The 18,131-nt window shown below is 36.5% G+C and overlaps 1 protein-coding gene across 1 annotated transcript in view; it reads right to left on the bottom strand.

Moving 5' to 3' along the window:
- The window catches only part of ADAMTS20 (ADAM metallopeptidase with thrombospondin type 1 motif 20), an 88,727-nt gene that overhangs the window by 66,253 nt on the left and 4,343 nt on the right, over positions 1-18,131 (bottom strand). The window contains exons 3-4 of the mRNA XM_005148092.3: positions 7,802-7,958; positions 4,133-4,392 (exon numbers count right to left, since the gene is read on the bottom strand). Coding sequence (XP_005148149.2) covers positions 4,133-4,392; positions 7,802-7,958 — 417 coding nt within the window. The remainder of the gene's footprint in view (positions 1-4,132; positions 4,393-7,801; positions 7,959-18,131) is intronic.

Raw genomic sequence — 18,131 nt, 5'->3', positions numbered from 1 at the left:
GCTAAAACAAAAGGAAATTAGTTTCAAGATATTTTTCAGACCCCTAAACCCAGAATCCATATCACAGAACAGTTCAGACTGCCCAGCAACAAAAGAAGAAAATAAGATTAATCAAGCTGGGTACCCTTCACTGGAAGGATCCCAGCTTTCATTTCCATGGAATTCTCAAAGATTAAGTCAGACCTTGTCATCACCACAGCTGTAGCTGCCAGGTGAGTAGAAGCAACTTGGTCACAACAAAGTTCAGTTTCTCGTGATATCCCTGTTGTAACTGTCCATTAAAAAGGGACTGCAAGTTGTGGCAAAACGTCTTATTCAGAAAAGTGGCTAATAAACAACATAATGCGCAGTACAAGTTAGGACCCTGCCTTGTTGAAAATTGAAAATACCAGCTTTTAATACCATGTTATAAATGGCACTATATAATGCCATTTTCTGATTCCAGTCTCACTGCAAGTTAAATGATCTAACTTGATGCTGCCTCAATCCTCTCCTTGAATGCATGGCTGCCCCCTCCCGTGCTCCAACTCTAGCACTCACATGACTAGGCAGTCAGCCAAGTTCCCGATCTGAGCTGGCCAGCACAGCCCTACCACAGGTGGTTTTGCATGTCAAGTTTTCTTTTCAGAAAGGCAAGATTACATTTTCTTGCTGCAAGCAGACTCACAGCAGACCAAGAAGCTTTTTTACCAGCAAGCTAACTGTATAAGCAGCACATTTCTTGAAAAGATGTCAATAATCAAGTACCTGGTTCAGAAAATGAGGACAGTAGCTTAAAATGTCTCACGGAACCAGACTTGATGAGGTTTTGGTGCTTTTACAGTAAATTCCAGTGTCTTAATGAATTATTTCAGTTGTTAAGATCAAGCCTTTGTGTTAGTGACTGAACTGTTAGAACATAATGTGCCTAAAAGAGAGTCCTCCAGCTACTAAATCTAAGGGGGTACTTACTGCCTGTTCTGCTGATGCAGTGCTTGGAGGAACAAGAAAGAACACTGTAGGTTAAGCAATCACAGCTTTCTTTATTATACCTTATCATTTCACATTTAATAATGCAACTCTATTGTATTTCAATAGAAAAGTTTTGATAAAGTCCTATGACAAAGGTATTCTTTGTTCTCTTAAATACACATTTCCATCAGAACTAGTAAGTATTTCCAAGACAGTGTGTGAATACTGTGAATACTCAACTTGCCAAGGTTTATGCGATTTTGAAGAAACGAGAAAATACATTCCAGTTCAGTGGGATTACTTACACGCTGAGAGTTAAGCCTTTTCAGGTTGAATTGGATAAGTGACAAGACACTTAAAACCCTAAAAATATTTAGCAGTATATTTAATTTCTTATTTTCCACTCATAAAACAATATCCTATAGCAGCAAACTTACTTTGCTTGCTCTGGGGATGCCAATATAGAAGAAGGAATTAAAAAAGAAGAAAGAAAAATGGCCCAGGATTTCAAAGGTTCTTCTGGGAGCTGGATGTCTAAGTTTCATTAAATTTTAATGGGATTTACATGCTAAAACTTTTTAGGTTTCTTTAAAATCAAAGCCAAAATTGAATATCCTTAAAAGTTTCAGAATGCTTATAAAAGTAGAGTATAATGCTTGATTCATTTAAAAAGCCAGCAATCTGACACAATACCCCCTAACAGGATGTTATGGGGGTTAACAGGATGTTAATGGCTGCTTGACCAGACACAAGTACCAGTTAAATTTAATAATCAAAGTTATTTGTACACTGACAGAAAGGATAAATTTTAAGTTGCACTTCTTCCCTTGATGGTAATCAAATAAGACTAATAATGGTTCTGTTTCAAACACTAACAGGCTGTGGGTCAAGAAATGACCCACCTGCATATTCATGACTTCTAATACAGATCACATAGCAAAGACTGTTTTCCTACTCTTCATATTATTAATAGCTTACTGAAAAAAAACCCAACAAACAACAAGCAAACCAAAACCCAAACCTATTAAAGGAAAGGAGAAAGACAAGTAAAGAAGAGACTGAAGACTGTATCTTCATATGCATTATTTGATTTCACAAAGCAATACATAGGTGAGTAGAGAGTTGGACAAGGTGACTTCCAAAGGTCCCTTTACAACTTCAAGAAGTGATATGAGCAGGGATACATATTCAGGGGTGGGAACTGTGAAGAAAATCTTTCAGAATTATGATCTGATTTTATATTAAAAACCTTCATTTATAATAATGAAATGTTTCTAGAACTAATGTCTAAACTTTTGTTTCAAGATTACCTTCAGAAGTAGCAGATGTACATGTGGAATAAGAGCTGCCAGAAGATGCCAGCTACACCATACTATTTTCTGTGGTATTCAAAGATACTACATTCACATTATAGATGTAGCATCTTATTTCATGCCAATACCTCAGAGCCAGCAATAATTGCACTAAGCCCTATTTCACAGCATAGATAAGTAAGCAGAAGAATGAAGTCACAGCTTTTTAGCAAAGAGTTGGTATTCTTTTGTTCACACATGTATTTTAAATGCTATATCTTAAACACAGTTCATACATAGACTCTCTTCAGCAGCAATTATACAATGCATACCCTATTAATCTAGTAGAAGTCCAATTATGTAAGTAAAAAGAGAGAAGAAACATTGCCCTGTAAGGAATAGCGGTTGAATATACAACATCTGTAGATGCAGGACCAATGTTTGTTCTTGAGAATGTCAGGAATAACATCAGCTATAATCACAACAGTGCCTCATGAAAATTACACAATAAACGTTCCCTTCTATCTTATTGTAAAGTTTTGTCAAAACCAACTTCCATTTTCAAATGATAATTTAACCATTACATTTGGTTCTTGGTACAGCTCTGGATTATAAAAGTAACTTTATGAAAAATGTCATCTTTGGCATCAGCTGTTTCTAGAATAATTCCAAATTGAGTCTGTACTTTAAGTTAAAGAAAAATCCACCTTTCAACACAGATTTTTTTCTGTAATACATGAACTTTCAGATCTTCACACCGCTACCAGTAAAAAAAAAAAAATAAATCAGAAGACTTAAAGTATGCTAATCTCCCTTCAAATTTAATTATTTTTCTTATAAAGCAATTAAAGAAAATTACATCTTCCAAATTCAGGTGCCTACATCTGTGTAATAGGTGACAGCACCTATACTGTCATTAGCTGGAGATCTAGACTGGTGAGCAGAACTCAGTTCAGTTGTCTAACTACATGTTGTCTAGCGTCATGTCAGATGCTATAGGTTATCTATACAGAACTGACAGATATGACACGATACACACGAGACTTGCACACCTTTGTGACACAGCAGCTGAGGCCAAGTCAAATATTCTATGGCACCTTAAATGGCCATAGACACTTATGTAAAGCAAATTAACTGATCCCAGTGGAAACTAGAGAGCTATTCTGTTCATCCTAAAGTAGATGTCTGTAACTGGTTAAGTAACTAGCTCTCTTATTTAAACCAGAACTCTATAGATACCTATATGTAGGTGTTTTAATTTGCCCAATGTTAGATGCAGTTTCATAAATATTAGGCTTCTTGAATAGGTAGGACAGAAATCTAGCAATAATTATTATGCAGCCTATTTTAGCAGGCCTTTTCCTAAAAAAAAATGGTTCAACAGACATCACAATAACCCTTTGATTTTACAGAGCTTATTTTACTAGATCCTGAATCAATACAAGAAATGCCCTTCAGTTCAAGAAGGAATTCACCACAGAAAGAGCTCAACTAAAAGACACCAACTCAAAGGCTGACCCATACTAATTTGAAGTTACTTGAAAAGCTATGATTATTAGAAACAAGCATTTGTTCACAATGCCTTTTAACTTCTGCCTATTGCAATATATTCATACATTTAACTCACTGAAGCATAAGAATTCTTCTAATGCCACAACGACTCAGGAAATAGGTCACACCATTTCACCTACACTTACTTACTGCATTAAATTTGAAAGACCCCTAATTTGAAATTTGGGCCCTACTTTTTTTTTTTCCTATCTTTTATGGGATCTCTTTCTTCTAATACAGATTTGAGCCAAACCACAAGACAAGGAGGTTGCGGAAGAGAAAACAACAAAAGAGAAATAACTGAAAACGATAATACTTATGAGCTTAAGTCTACTTACTATTGACATCAATGTTAGTACGTAGTGCTGTAAATTCTGTCCATGGTGATGAACCATTTTGGTGTCAGCTGTAACCATCACTTCTACATATCTTGGATAGGAAAGAAAACGTTTTTTCCTGGAATGTGGATTGCTACCATCCTCTATAGATAGGTTATTTAAAGCGTACTCTAAACTGAGAGACTTCTGTAAAACTTTGCTCTCTTCATTTAAACTGCTGAAGGCTGGATGTAGTAAAGTGCTGCTCTTCAATTCTTTTTCTGTAAAGTAAGAAAAGATTTATTGTTGAATGCAGTTTCTAAATTTAAAGAGAAATGGGCAAAGGCTGCTCAAAATAGACAATATAAACTGCTATTTAGGATCTTATTTCCAAGAGAACCAGTGCAAGAATTTATGAAAAAAAATGTAACATGGAAGGCTGTGATAGAAACACCACATTAGACATCTTGTGCACATAGCACTATCATATATGGATTCTTGTTAAAAATTGGTTAAGAAATAGCAGTATTATATAATATAATCCAAACAGGTAGGCTGTTCAGTGTGCAATGAAGGAAGCAAGTTAATTAAACAAAGCACATACTTTTACAGACAAACCTTTGACACCAACAGAACCAACGAAAACAAACCATCACAAACACTAGGCTTGAGAACTGAATTCAAGCCCCTATTCATATAAATCTGGAGTTTACTTCATAAGGTAATATGCATCAAAAGCCTATAGTGACTTCCTTGACAGCTTTGTTAATATTCATTACGTAGGATCAGGTTCTAAAAGCAATAAAGAACCCCCTCAGATGCCTCCAAACTAAGTACTATAATACTTCCAATTATGCTGTACAGTCCAGCCATCAAAGGCTTCTGATGCTTGCCACACAAACCCTATGCATTGAACAGGGCGTCATCTTAGCAATAGCCCACATTAACAGAGAAGCATATCTAAATTCTCACTATTCTCCAGAACTTAAGTACCTAACTAGACACCTCAGTCCCCTCAGAACAAACCTCCACTGTCTTTCTGGAGGTTTCCTTTTAAAAGTGGCTGCCAAAGGATATCTGTCTCCTAATTCTTTTAAAAATTCTAAGCATATTAGATGTGTTGCAACTCACTGAAGAGAACTGGCTGAAGCAATCTCATAAACACATTAACTTTATCAGGTCACAAAAGATATCAGAGATTTCAGAGTACTGGCAAAATGAGAAACACATCTGTATTTAAAATGGGAATTTATAGACAACCTGAATTTCTGGACTAGCCAAGATAAATTCAATACCAGAACAAGTAAAGTTAATTTTGTTAATTAAAGAAACCAACAAGTGGATGAGTAATAGCTGTCATATTTATGAAAAATTTCTTATGGCAAATTTAGATGACCTTCTCTGTATTAAAGAGAGAGGATTATGGATAGGGAAAATGAAGCAGATGTCCTATCCTAATGTGAGTAACGCTTGTACCAGCGTTTCCAATTAATTTTTCATCAGCAAGTTACTTTAGAAGAAACTAGCACAAAGTGAGGAAAAAATTAGTTTGACAATGTAAAAAGTAACTATCATGGTCCAATGTCAAACTAAAGAGATGTACTGAATGCTCGCCTCTACATAGCCTCTGTCAAGGTTTACTTAAATGGAGAAATTCTCATAATCACAAGTATTGCTAGACACATTCTGTTTCTCACTCCTTGAAGGGAGGATATGAATAACTAGGCAAGACTAGCATTAAAGGAGACAAATCTCTTCTCCAGAAGGTCAAAAATATAACAACACAAGGTTTTTCTCCATTAACATTTCTGCAACTTCACTCACTCAAAAATGACAGTAATCTGTGCCTTACAATCTTTTGTAGTTGCTCCAATAAATGCAAAAGAGGAAAAACAACCATATTCTTACTATTTGGAGCTTTTTTCTCACTAGGTTGCTCACATCAATAGAATTTTCATACACACATAGGAAAAAGAAAACCAAAACAACAAGCAACACAACAAACTGAAAGACCTCTACTTTGGTTCAGTACATATTATTCACCATTAAAAAAAGAATCAGGAATAACAGCACTTTCTTGATTTTCAAAACACTAACTTCTTGTTCTGAAATGATAATCAATTGATAGCACCACCTTCCTAAAATTGAGCTAAATACCTTTCACTACAATCTTTTGAATGCAAGAGGATCATAACTATTGCTTTCTGGCCTCAGTATCTATGGAAAAGTAGAATCCTGAACATACTGCTTCTGAGTATAAAATATGCTTTAAGAATCCTATGAATTTTCCAGAATTCAAAACCACCAGCCACCCAAGCCACCCCATTAGTTTTGCAATTTATATTTTCAAACATCTGGACAGATATTCTTTAAGAAAATAAAGTTGAAATTTTATTATTTTCCTTTTCTTCAGCTAGCCATACTAATGCCCTCAGCCTTGCTTAAACATTCCAGAAGTGAGAGTACATTCAAAACGCATAAACACAGATTTCAATCTCACAAAAGGTGTAGAATTTTAATTAGACGTGATGTTTCTAAATGCCAAGAACAACCAAATATAAGCTGCTTTCTCCTACTGTGAATCTCCACCCAGTTGTGTTTTCTTTGAAACAAAAAAAACAAAGCCTGTATGCTTCTATCAAATAAAAAAAAGCATTTCTATCACTAGGCTTTAAAAAATTTTGATTCCAACATAATGAAAAACACTTTTAAATAGCACTAATACAATGGTAAAGGTTAAGAAGTGCATTGCTCAGACAGGATCTTCAAAGGCTTCTACATCGTTATATCCCAAAGCAGATGGTATCTCAGTGTTTAGAATGACTCTATGGATACCTACAATTTGAAATAAATCTTTTCTAATCCCATTTTGTCTAGTTACTGTACTTTGATGGTAACTGCAGACGCCTTTCTCACATCACACTGTCCTCCAACTATAAAGATGCATGCAGAACTGTGAAAAACAACTACTGTACATTTTCTGTTAAAAAACTAAAACCCATGTTAGTTCAAAGCACGGTGCTTTCTACTTACTGCTTCATGATATTAACAAAGCTTTTTTGTCTTTCTATTCCCTTTCAGTGCATACATTCTCACTCTTTAAGTTACTCTGCTTAATGATTAACCTATATTCTGCGAATCTATGAAAGTACAATCATACACTTGTTATATATCCTAATAGTATGTGACAAGTGCATTGCAAATTACTCCACTTTATTTTAAGTAAAACTAATTATGAATGTGCAATATAAGTTATTAAAACACTCATAAGGACAAAAATCTACATTAATAGGTAACATTAAGTACTCCCACTAATAAGGAAGACAGATGTCCTGTATTATCCATTAGACTTGCACTAAGTTCATTAACTTTCATGAATATAAGTGACAACAACTTCTGCAGATTTACTCCCTAAAAGTTTATGTATGGGATGTAGGTGTAAAGTAAACCCATAGAGAAGTTCTTGCAATATGATTCTTATTTGTTTTTTTAAACATGCACTTTTTGTCCTACATTTGGATTAGCCACTAGCAAAACAAATAAGAAAAGAAGAAATGACTGCCAAGCCTCCGTGTAGCTTCTAATGGAACAATCTGGAGATGAGTATTTTTTACAAAAATTAACTCCTTAAATTTTGTAAACACCTGACAGTTGAAAAAGGTCACATTAAAATCTAAAGTATGACCATACCTGAAACTTCACAAGGTTTATGAGATTTCTGATATTTAAGCTCTTCATGCCTGTATATAAGATGTGGTTTGTTATGCTCATCTTCATGTTCACCTCCATCTGCTTTCATCAGAGGTTCTAAAAAATATTCACCATCATGTGTCTTAAAGGTGCCCATCTGAAAGAGAAGTAATTGATTTATTTTCCACTAAAAATATTGATATAAACATCATTTTCATTGAAATAATTACATAAATTTGCACTTGAAACAGAGGAAGCTTCAGTACAATGGGGAGATGGAAGCTTGAAGGTGAGGCAAGGAGAAATTTACTTTCAGAGACTTGTCTCACGGGAGTAACTCCTAACAGACTACTCTGTGTATTAACAGTGTATCACAGGTAACCACTATGCAGTTACTAAAACAAAAGGGATCACAAACTTAGAGAATCTAGGTACAAGCAAGCAGGAACAGCTAGGAAATGTGCAAAAGCAAGCACAGGCCATCAAGAAATTAAAGATGTGAGTGCTGTGCAAATCCTAGACTGGTTTGTCACCTTCTATCCCTTTACATAACTTGTATTGCATTCTGACCATAGATTAGAAACAGTGTTAACCCAATATTCTTTCTTAAAGGCTTCAAAACAAGTTCCAGGAATTCAAAGTTGACGGTTTCATTAAAGCACTTTTTTCCCCTATTTCAGCCCCAGCCCCTACAGCAGACACACATGTGTAGCTAGCTACGTAATGGGAACCAAAGGAAGCTGGTTACTAACAAGAGCACTGGCAGATACACAACAAAAAAGAACAAAAATTAAGATCGTTTCCCCCACCCCTCTAACCCACAATCCAATTTCATAATTTTAATTATGAAATCATAAAACTGAATTTCTTATTTCTTACTGTATTTCTAACCAAATTCACAGTTTTCTATGGATTAAGAACCTTATTTCAGGACCGTAGGAGGAGAAAAAAAAACATGTAAGAACTTCATCAAATTATTTTTCTGACTTTTTGGCAACTTCCAAACGTCAGGCAATTAAGCACTTAAGAGTGAGCAGGTGCACTGCATCCTGTTAGCTGGTTTACCATATCAGAGTGGCATGTTGACCAATAAGAGAACAGTGATAATCTACATAATCTAGTTTAATAGATAAAGTGTTCATTACAACCTTGAAAGTCAGGGTTATAAAGAAAGTGCCAGAGCAAGATAGATGAGAAGTGAGAATGTTTTTTTTCCCACGCAACCTACAAATAGTCTTTTAAAATCTGCTGCGCACTACCTTAGTGTCCGGGATACTGTACTGGAATTATATTATCCTCTTGAATTTGGGATCCTTCTAAAAAGTTATAAATTTCCTGTGTTTAAAAGTCTGTTAGGCTTCAGGCATACGACAGATTACCTGTAATCTTGCCTGATACATAGCATCCATATAATCCAAATTTACTGTAAACTCACTGTGGCTGGATCCTCCGCATCAGCTTTGTTGCAGAATGAAAAAAGACCCTGCTAAGCAGTATTTTTCCTTTCAAGATTGCTCACATCCAACTCAGAGAAATACTTTCCCCCCACCAGTTCCATTGAAATTCTTTGTAAGTGGTCTTACTGCTAGATCTTTTATATGTTCAGTTCAACCTTCTCACATCCAGTGTTCCCAGGGCATGTGATTTGTAGAGGACGGCAGATTGAGCTTACTGAGAACACTATGTGCCTCCCTGGAAAGGGCCTCAGGAAGAGATATGTCACAACCTGTCAGTTAGCCCTAAGTAGGTGCAACCTTCTGGGCAAACTGACAGGGACAGAGAAAAAGAGCCTGTCATTCAGGGTCCAAGAAGCAAGAACTGATGCTAAGATTCATATTCATGTTGATGTTTATTATATAAATGATTAAATTCCCAATTACAACACATGATATATTTGACCCCATACCATTTGTGAACACTAACACACTAATTAAGTCTTTTGATATACCATAAACCCTACTATTATGTAAGAGACATTTAAAACATAATCCTTTAGATTTAAGCAAAAACTCTATTGCCATAGTTTTATTCCAACATATATTTTACTTCCCTCCTGCTCTTTCCAATACCTAAAGCAGATATGCTGTATGTGTCTCTTCAATGGCTTTCGAATTAAGAAAGCTTTCAAATTTTACAAAGAAACAGTTTCAGCTACAACAAACATACCAATTATGAGAATAATAGCACAATATAATATGCAGTTTGTGCTCAATTTTAAACTAAACACACCTTCCACAGTATCAGACTTCCACTAGAAAAGATGAATTGCAAGAACAAGACTATTTTTCTACCATTTCACAGTCAAGAAAAACCCAACCCCAAACCATCATTAAGACCTATGGTTTTGAGTGAGTCTGATCATTGAAAATTCCACTCACACTCCTTATCCCATATGTAGTCAACCAAGCATTACCAGAGGAAAAAAAACCTATCTAGAAATTAAAAACATATTTATACACACATTATCCTACCCAGTGGATTAGGAAGAATCATCATAAGGCATCGATCTAAGTCAATCTCAGATTGCTGATACTCCAAAAGAAGTATTTCTGCATTGCCTCTTCTGTAGATGTGCAATCCCACACTTCTCTAAGCACTAGCAATTGAAATCATGTACACTGCATACCAGCTCCTCTGTACAGTTAACTATGCCTCCTATCAAAGAAATATATTTTTCAACTGAAATAGTAAGGGTCACTTGGCACACAGAACCATTTTTCCTGGAAAAAAAAAAAACAACTTTGTATCATCAAGAGCTTACTGGACAACCAATCCATCAAGCAACTCAGAATAGTGCTACAAAGCCTATGCATCAAGCTGAGCCTAGCAATGAATACACAGTATAAAATGCCTGTAAACATCTGCAGCTCAACTTTCATTATTCTATAGTCTAAGTATCAGAACTAAATCAGAACTGTTCTTAACTGAAATCCAAAACCCTCTGCTTAAAAAGACAAACACCAAAGTCATCTAGGAAGAGAACAAAACCAAAAAAATCTCCTTTGTTATAACCAAGAAAATACAAAAAAAAACCAAAACACACCATAAACTTATAGCCCAAAAAGTTAAGGCAGACAGCTAGAAGGGAGGAATACTATATTATGTTTTATGGCCTCAGAATTATCCCTAGCTTTTTGCTTTAAATCAGAAGATTAATACAAGAAGGAACAATAGTGTCTTTAAGACCGAAGATTCCACCTTCTCAAATACTTGGGTAATTATATTAGGACAATGGAGCCAGGGTTCCTCTCACTTGGTTACTCTCTGTAACCAAAGCAATGCAAAGTGTTCCATCTTGAAAAGGTATATGATATTTATTATTTCAAACCCAAGCAGATATTGAGATTGAAACCACCAGTTCAAATCCCTTAAGTTATCTATGAAGACTAAAGATGGCTTTTGATCAGTTACAAATGATTGTTACCTTTTCATTTTCCTAACACATAGGTCTTCAAAAATTCAGTCACCAGCTATACTGTTTTATAATTCATACATTAATAAGTAATACTTAATCTGGCCACAAATTCTGCTAATGCAAGTGGAGCTATTACTGTGAGCTAAGTGCACAAGGAAAAGGGCTGTGAGATCCAAATTAAAAATACTTTTGGTAAAACCAAATAAAGCAAAGTCACTTAGATGTACAGAGGCAGGTTGTTGAAACAGGAGCCTGAGCATTTGCAGGAAATGAAATCAGAAATAAACTGGATTAACTTATCATCTACAGATGCCTCTCAAATCATACAACAAGAAATCTGCCTGAAGCATTCTATTTCTGTTCTCAGATAAAGAGGTAAAAGTACATTTAAAAGATCTCTTCAGTAGAAGTGGAGTACAAAATTGAAAACAGTCTCTTACACATCATAAATAAGTGGTCCAAAGAGGGAGTGCTACTCAGGACTCTGCATATGCCTAGATTTGAGGAAATTTATGAGAAATCCCACATGAGAAAGATTATTTATTTCTTGGATTTAAAATACTCTGGATAAGTTAGACACTTTATATTAAATCAAGGTTCAATGGATCAACACAGCTACTCACTATATATGGCATGCCTTAGTCCTTTAAAGTGGCTTAAAACTGAATAGTCTTAATCAATGCATTTGCTCTGTTCCAAGAGTAGTAGAAATAAATATTGCAGAAGTTATGGCTAAAGTATGTAGCATACCCACATACAAATTATATCTTTGTGCATAATGGCAACTTCATAGAACACATGGAAAAAATAAGGGATATATAGGAAGCTTCAGAAACATGGAATTAATCTTAACATGTCCAACAGCAAAATTGGAAAGGTTTCAGAAAAATGCTAAAGAACAACTGAAAGTTCTGGAAAACACAACTCAACTGGAAGACTCTTCCCAGGTAAGCTCCACTCCTGTGCTCAAGTATTTTTCATGCCCTTATGGTATGGCTTCTTAACTCAAACTCAAAAACCTGCAAGTAGTTTACAGAAAGAATACTTTCATGGTCAAAGTAAATCACTAAATCCCTTCCTTTTATAATATTCCCTTTTTCCCTCTCCTCCCTCCCCATTGTGTCAGTTCAAACCTCTTCAGAATCATGTGAAGCCTTCCCCTTTTTCTTCCTGCTCCACTGTTGCAATGTTTTCTAGTGAAAGCCTTAAGAAGCATAGCATAGTTACTGAAGAAAAAAGTATTAAAGGTTATCTGATCATGGTACACTGCCAACATCTGGAATATATATTCCAGATATATATATTTCTGAAATATCGTATCATATATATTTCAGAATATGTATTTCTGATAGAGGATAACTCAGTTAGAAACAACAGGCAGTGGTTGTGAGCTAATGTATTAATTAAAACTAAAACTAATATAATAGAAATAGGAAAATAGTAATAAAATAACAAATATACTAGCTAAGCAGCAGGGAAGAAATATCTAGCAATGAGTAAGTATTTCCTGGTGGAACACCTCTGCAGAAGTGACTGAAAGCAATAAATTTTAAGTTCTTCAAGAAACGGAATAAAATGCTAAACAGCTATTACGGGGGGGGGGGGGGGGAAACACTTTCATTTTAAGTATAACTATGATCTAAATACCTCTCCTTGCAAATTCAGTCATGTTAAGATTTCATGAGCAGACTGTAATCACACCTTTAGCACACATAATCACACCTTGACCAGACCTGATGAGGAATCCACTTATGCTCAGAAATGTCCCAGTCTGGAAAAGCACCTAATCACTGGTTAAGTAAAATTACAGAATTCCAGACTGGAATGTAAATCCCACATAAACTCCTAAAGCAATTTTACCCTTGGCTCACATCCGATCCGATACATACTGATAACTGTAGCAGTGGATCCAGCATCCTTACTGCCAAGTTACTTTCATTCAGGAACAGACACACACATACACAAACCCAAACAAACATATTTCCATATTTTCCTTTTGCATAATACATAGGGGAAAGAATATTCTTGCAGGAAGTGTAAAACCTGGCATTAGGCATTCTGAACATCACTTTGTAATGCTATTCTAGGCAAGAAAGACTGAAACCTAGCAAAAGCGGTATTCCTGGAGTTTCTAAATACAGATGTAACAACAGACCGGCTACATAGCAGAGTATTTGGGAGAATGTTGCAGTAACAATCGCAAAGACAGCTGGAAGGAGTTCATGGCAATTACCAAGAGTCACAGGAGTGGAAGGGAGAGAGATAGGCAATTTAATTATTTTTACCTTTATATACAATTCACAATGAATGAACTAGACAAGTCAATTCAAAATTATGCATAACAGCTTTCTTCATAGATATATACATGGAGATTTCATTATGTAAAAGACAGCTATTCTGCAATGCCTGCTGAAACTGGTTAACAAAATGCATATATAGATAAATGGTGGTATACATAGTGGTGGCAAATGGCATGACACATAGTCAGTGACCAGTCACTAGTGGTGTCTCTCAAGGCTGAGCACGAGGGCCAGTGTTGTTTACTACCCTCACTGATGATCTGGATGAGGGGATTGAGTGCACCCTCAGTGAATTTGCAGATGACACTAAATTGGCTGCGACTGTTGATCTGCTGAAGGACAGGAAGGCTCTGCAGAGGGATCTGGACAGGCTAGATCAATGGGCTGTGGCCAATGGTATGAGGTTCAACAGGGCAAAGTGCTGCGTCCTGCATGTGAGCCACATAATCCCATGTAACACTACAGATTTGGGGAAGAGTGGCTGGAAAGCTGCTTAGTGGTAAAAGACCTGGGAGTGCTGATTGACAGCAACTGAACATGAACCAGCTTGTGCCCAGGCAGCCAAGAAGGTCAGCAGCATCCTGGCCTGTATGAGAAACAGTGTGGCCAGCAGGGTGAGGGCAGTGATCATCCTTCCTGTACTTGGACTGCTGAGGCTGCACCTTGAATCCTATGTTCCGTTCTGGGCCCCTCACTACAGGAAACACATTGAGGTGCTACAGCAGGCTCTAGAGAAGGGCAACAAAGCTGGTATAGTGTCTGGAGAGTAAGTCTTATGAGGACTGGTTGAGGGACCTTGGGCTGTTTAGTCTGAAGGGACAGCTCAGGGGTGACCTTATCGCTCTCTACAACTACCTGAAAGGAGGTTGTAGTGAAGTGGGGGTTGGTCTCTTCCCCCAAATAACAAGTGACAGGACAAGAGGTAACAGCCTTAAACTGCACCAGGGGAGCTTTAGATTAGATATTAGGAAAAACTTCTTCACAGAGAGGGTGATCAGGTATTGGAACAGGCTGCCCAGGGAAGTGGCAGAAGTGTTCAAAAAACGTGTAGATGAGGCCCTCAGTGACATGGTTTAGTGATGGTTTTGGCAGTCCCAGGGTAATGGTTGGAGTTGATGATCTTAAAGGTCTTTTCCAACCTAGTTGATTCTATGATAAAGGAGCTTTCTGTTTGGTTAGGGGGGCTTTGATTTCTGGCTTTTAGGTTTGGGCATTTTTTAACATCATCGAGCAAACTATTCTCACAGAACACAGACCTAGGGGATCCATACGCTTAATCCTAGAGGAAACGCCATCATATAATCTTGTCTGCCTCAGTAAATGTCAAGCAAATTTACATTTGCAACTTATCTATCTCTCTTTAAAGAGAACTTCCTAGCTTTGATGTTTTTAAGTACATGCAGAACCGCCTTTCTCTTTCACTGGAAGATGAATAGCTTCATAAAGTCCTTTTAACCTCACATGTGCCATCAGGCAGTTATCACTTAAGTATATGCAAACTGTGGTGAGATTTTCACCTGGTTTAGTCAACCACACAGTAAGGTACCTTGAGCACTTTTGTCAGTATGCGTATACCCAGAAGGTATGAACTGTTCTCAGTGTCTAACTTTGCTACCATAACCTATTTTCTACATGAGTGTATGTCTGAAATGGAATGACAACCAAGATTATCGCTGACACATTATCTTATGTGGGAAGCCTATTTATTCCCCAAGAGTACAAAGTTTCCCCAAGATCCACGATGGCTAACTGTTGACTACTACCTGGGGCTAGAAGCATTAAGACCAAAAAAAAAACAAAACCAAACACACTATTTTGCACACAACTTCAGTAATTTAGCTCATCTACTGACAGCAAAGGGCTCCTATCACTCCTGTTCATGTCCCTTCTGTAAGTTTAATGCTTATATATACATATATATATATATATATATATATATATAAGTAAATCCAGATCCAACTTCCTGTGGCTGCCCACAGCTTTCCAGTAAATTCACCTGTGTCACAAAGCCAAAATGGCAGAAACTGAATGTGGCTCTATAAAGGCAGCAGTTACAAACAGGCCATCAAAATTTTACCAGATAAATTTATGTGGTAAACAGAAGGTACTCCATCATCTGCCAAGGAAGGCAGCCACCAGACACGGGATGTGTGCAAAACCCAGCCCAGTGACAACTAAACACCCTTCACATAAAAGGTGACATAAGCATGTCCTAGTCTGCTTAACAAACAATTCACACAGAATTACCAGTCAAAAGTCAGACACATAGGCAGATCCTAATGCTTCTCACAGACATTTTCTGTGACAGACGCTTCGGCTGCACAATTCACAACCCCATGTATTTTATCAATTTGCAGTTACCATCTGTATTTCTTGATCTGTGCTGGTCCATGTGTAAAAGCACAGCCTCTATGGAAATACTTTCCGGAAAAACTGTGGTGTAAATAGCTTGGGGAAAATGTACTGTGGATGTTTCAGGTTTTTTTGTAACAGCTGCAGAGGGGGCCTAAGCTGTTTTACTGTTTTATAACAAATAGCATGATGAACACTGATTTTACCAAGACACGTAGAAACTGACTCAAAGATACAGGGTCATCTCCCAATAAATTCAAGTGTTATGATCTACTCTCAGATGTATATGAAAAAGACATCTAGTGCCTCTATGTGAGAAAACAAAGGTAAAGTGAGGCCAGTTAGCAATATTAAAGATATGTGACATTCATTCTGGGACCAGCAGAGCTAGGCTGGGAAGACTTCAAATACCTCTTACTGAGAAAATGCTAGATCAAGTGTTAAAGAAGTGAAAATATTTAAAAATTGGTCCTGCCTGTGCGAATACATGTTACGAAAAAGCCAATAGCAAAACAACCCAAAGTAAATGGGATAAAAATTGTAAATGATGTTAAGTCACGAGAAAAAAAAAAAACAGGAAAGAAAGCAGAAAAAAAATAAAGGAAAAAGAATCAAGCACAAGTATCTTTATCTAGACCTTTTTCATGCAGAGAAGGTAGAGTTCAGCCTACTTCCTGATCCTTTTTTGTTCTGTTAAGCTGCAAAAACAACAGCAAAAAAGAAAAAACATTTTATCTTTTCATTGCAAAGTAAAAAAAAAGAAACCATTACACTGAATTTTTTGACTGTTCTATTGCAGAGATTCAGGGCTGGAGTCTCACCTATATAAAAAATGAAACCAGAACTATTAAGTGGAAGTCATCACATCAGCCAGTCAGCAGCAATAGAACTTACTTTGCCCAAACAAGACAGTTGACATTTTAAAATGATCTTTTCCTAGCTTATGATGGACTCTGGATTAAGATTAAAATGTATAAAACCATGTGTGACCTATGGCTATTCAAAAGTTTACAAATGTAACACAAACACTGAAAAGTAATTAGCCTTTCAGATTTAGAAGGTAACTTACTTGAAATGACAACTCATGAGTTAAAGCATTATGTCAAAGTAAGTATATCCTCCAGTTACAAGTGTTAAAACTTTAAACTACAGCGGTTTTCTAAAGAGTTCATTGACGTGATTAGTGCCAAGCAGCACAGAACCGAGCAGTAAATATCTGGAGTCTTTACCTGTACTAGATCTCCACAAGGAGCCAGACGTTCACTATGCTAGCACCAGCTTCTAGCAAGTTGTTTGGGGCTACTTTAACCAAACAATTAAAAACTACATTTCATTAAAATACTAGGACTACTTACTTTTCCTTAAAAGGAACCACTGCACTCACACATAGTAGCAGGCAGAATTGTTTTCAAAATCTCTCACAAAGGTGATCCACTGACCCATATTAATTAGAAAATAAACACAGCTTCTTGTACTGAGGAAATTCTGAAGATCCACAGCCAGGTTCATATTTCTCCCATTCTCCTGACAAAAGTAAGCTTGAAGTGCAGTAAAGGAGCGTTACCAATGGGTTTTCTTGAGCTCTCAAGGAAGGAATTTGTCACGGAGACCTTGTTACGCTCCAGAAGCTACCTGAGAACAAAGCAGTTTTGCCCTCCTGGACTTCAGAAAGCTGATAGCTATCAAAACCATGCAAGAAGAGATTTGTGTATCTTCCCACTCCTAACTTTTGCCAGTCAGTGAACATGTGAAATTTCTCTATACACCAAAGACTGTGCACCCAAAAGATGTGCATTTCCTCTTTTCTTAGCTTCCCCTCTCTCACAGTAGAGTCACATAGAACATCTTTGGCAGTTAGGCTGTCTCCCAGCTCACAAAAACTGACTTTAACTATCCTCAGCATCAGTCACATTCCTGACCTCCAAGAAAGAATATCAGGCTTCTAAAAGGGCTAAATAAATTGTTTTTATAGCGTTCACACAGGACTAAAAAAAAAAACCCCATAAATTAATTTAAATAAAGGTTCTTTCTTCAGGCAGGGGCCTGGTAAGAACTAAAAGCTCATTCTAGTTATAAATGGTGATAGCTCCCTACTTCAAGATACTTTATTCACTGGTATTTGCTTGTATTTGTCAATTAATTTGTAAGCCATATGTTCTCAAAAGTTAAATGATTTTTTAATTTAGTTTTTACCTCTTTAATTTTGCTGACTGGATAATATTTGAGAGGTCTCTTTAGTTTACATGCACCTAAGGACATCTTC

Source organism: Melopsittacus undulatus, chromosome 5 (genome assembly GCF_012275295.1).
Source record: "Melopsittacus undulatus isolate bMelUnd1 chromosome 5, bMelUnd1.mat.Z, whole genome shotgun sequence".
Taxonomy (NCBI): domain Eukaryota; kingdom Metazoa; phylum Chordata; class Aves; order Psittaciformes; family Psittaculidae; genus Melopsittacus; species Melopsittacus undulatus.
Note: the sequence above shows the minus strand (reverse complement) of the source record. Positions and strands in the feature narration are given on the sequence as shown.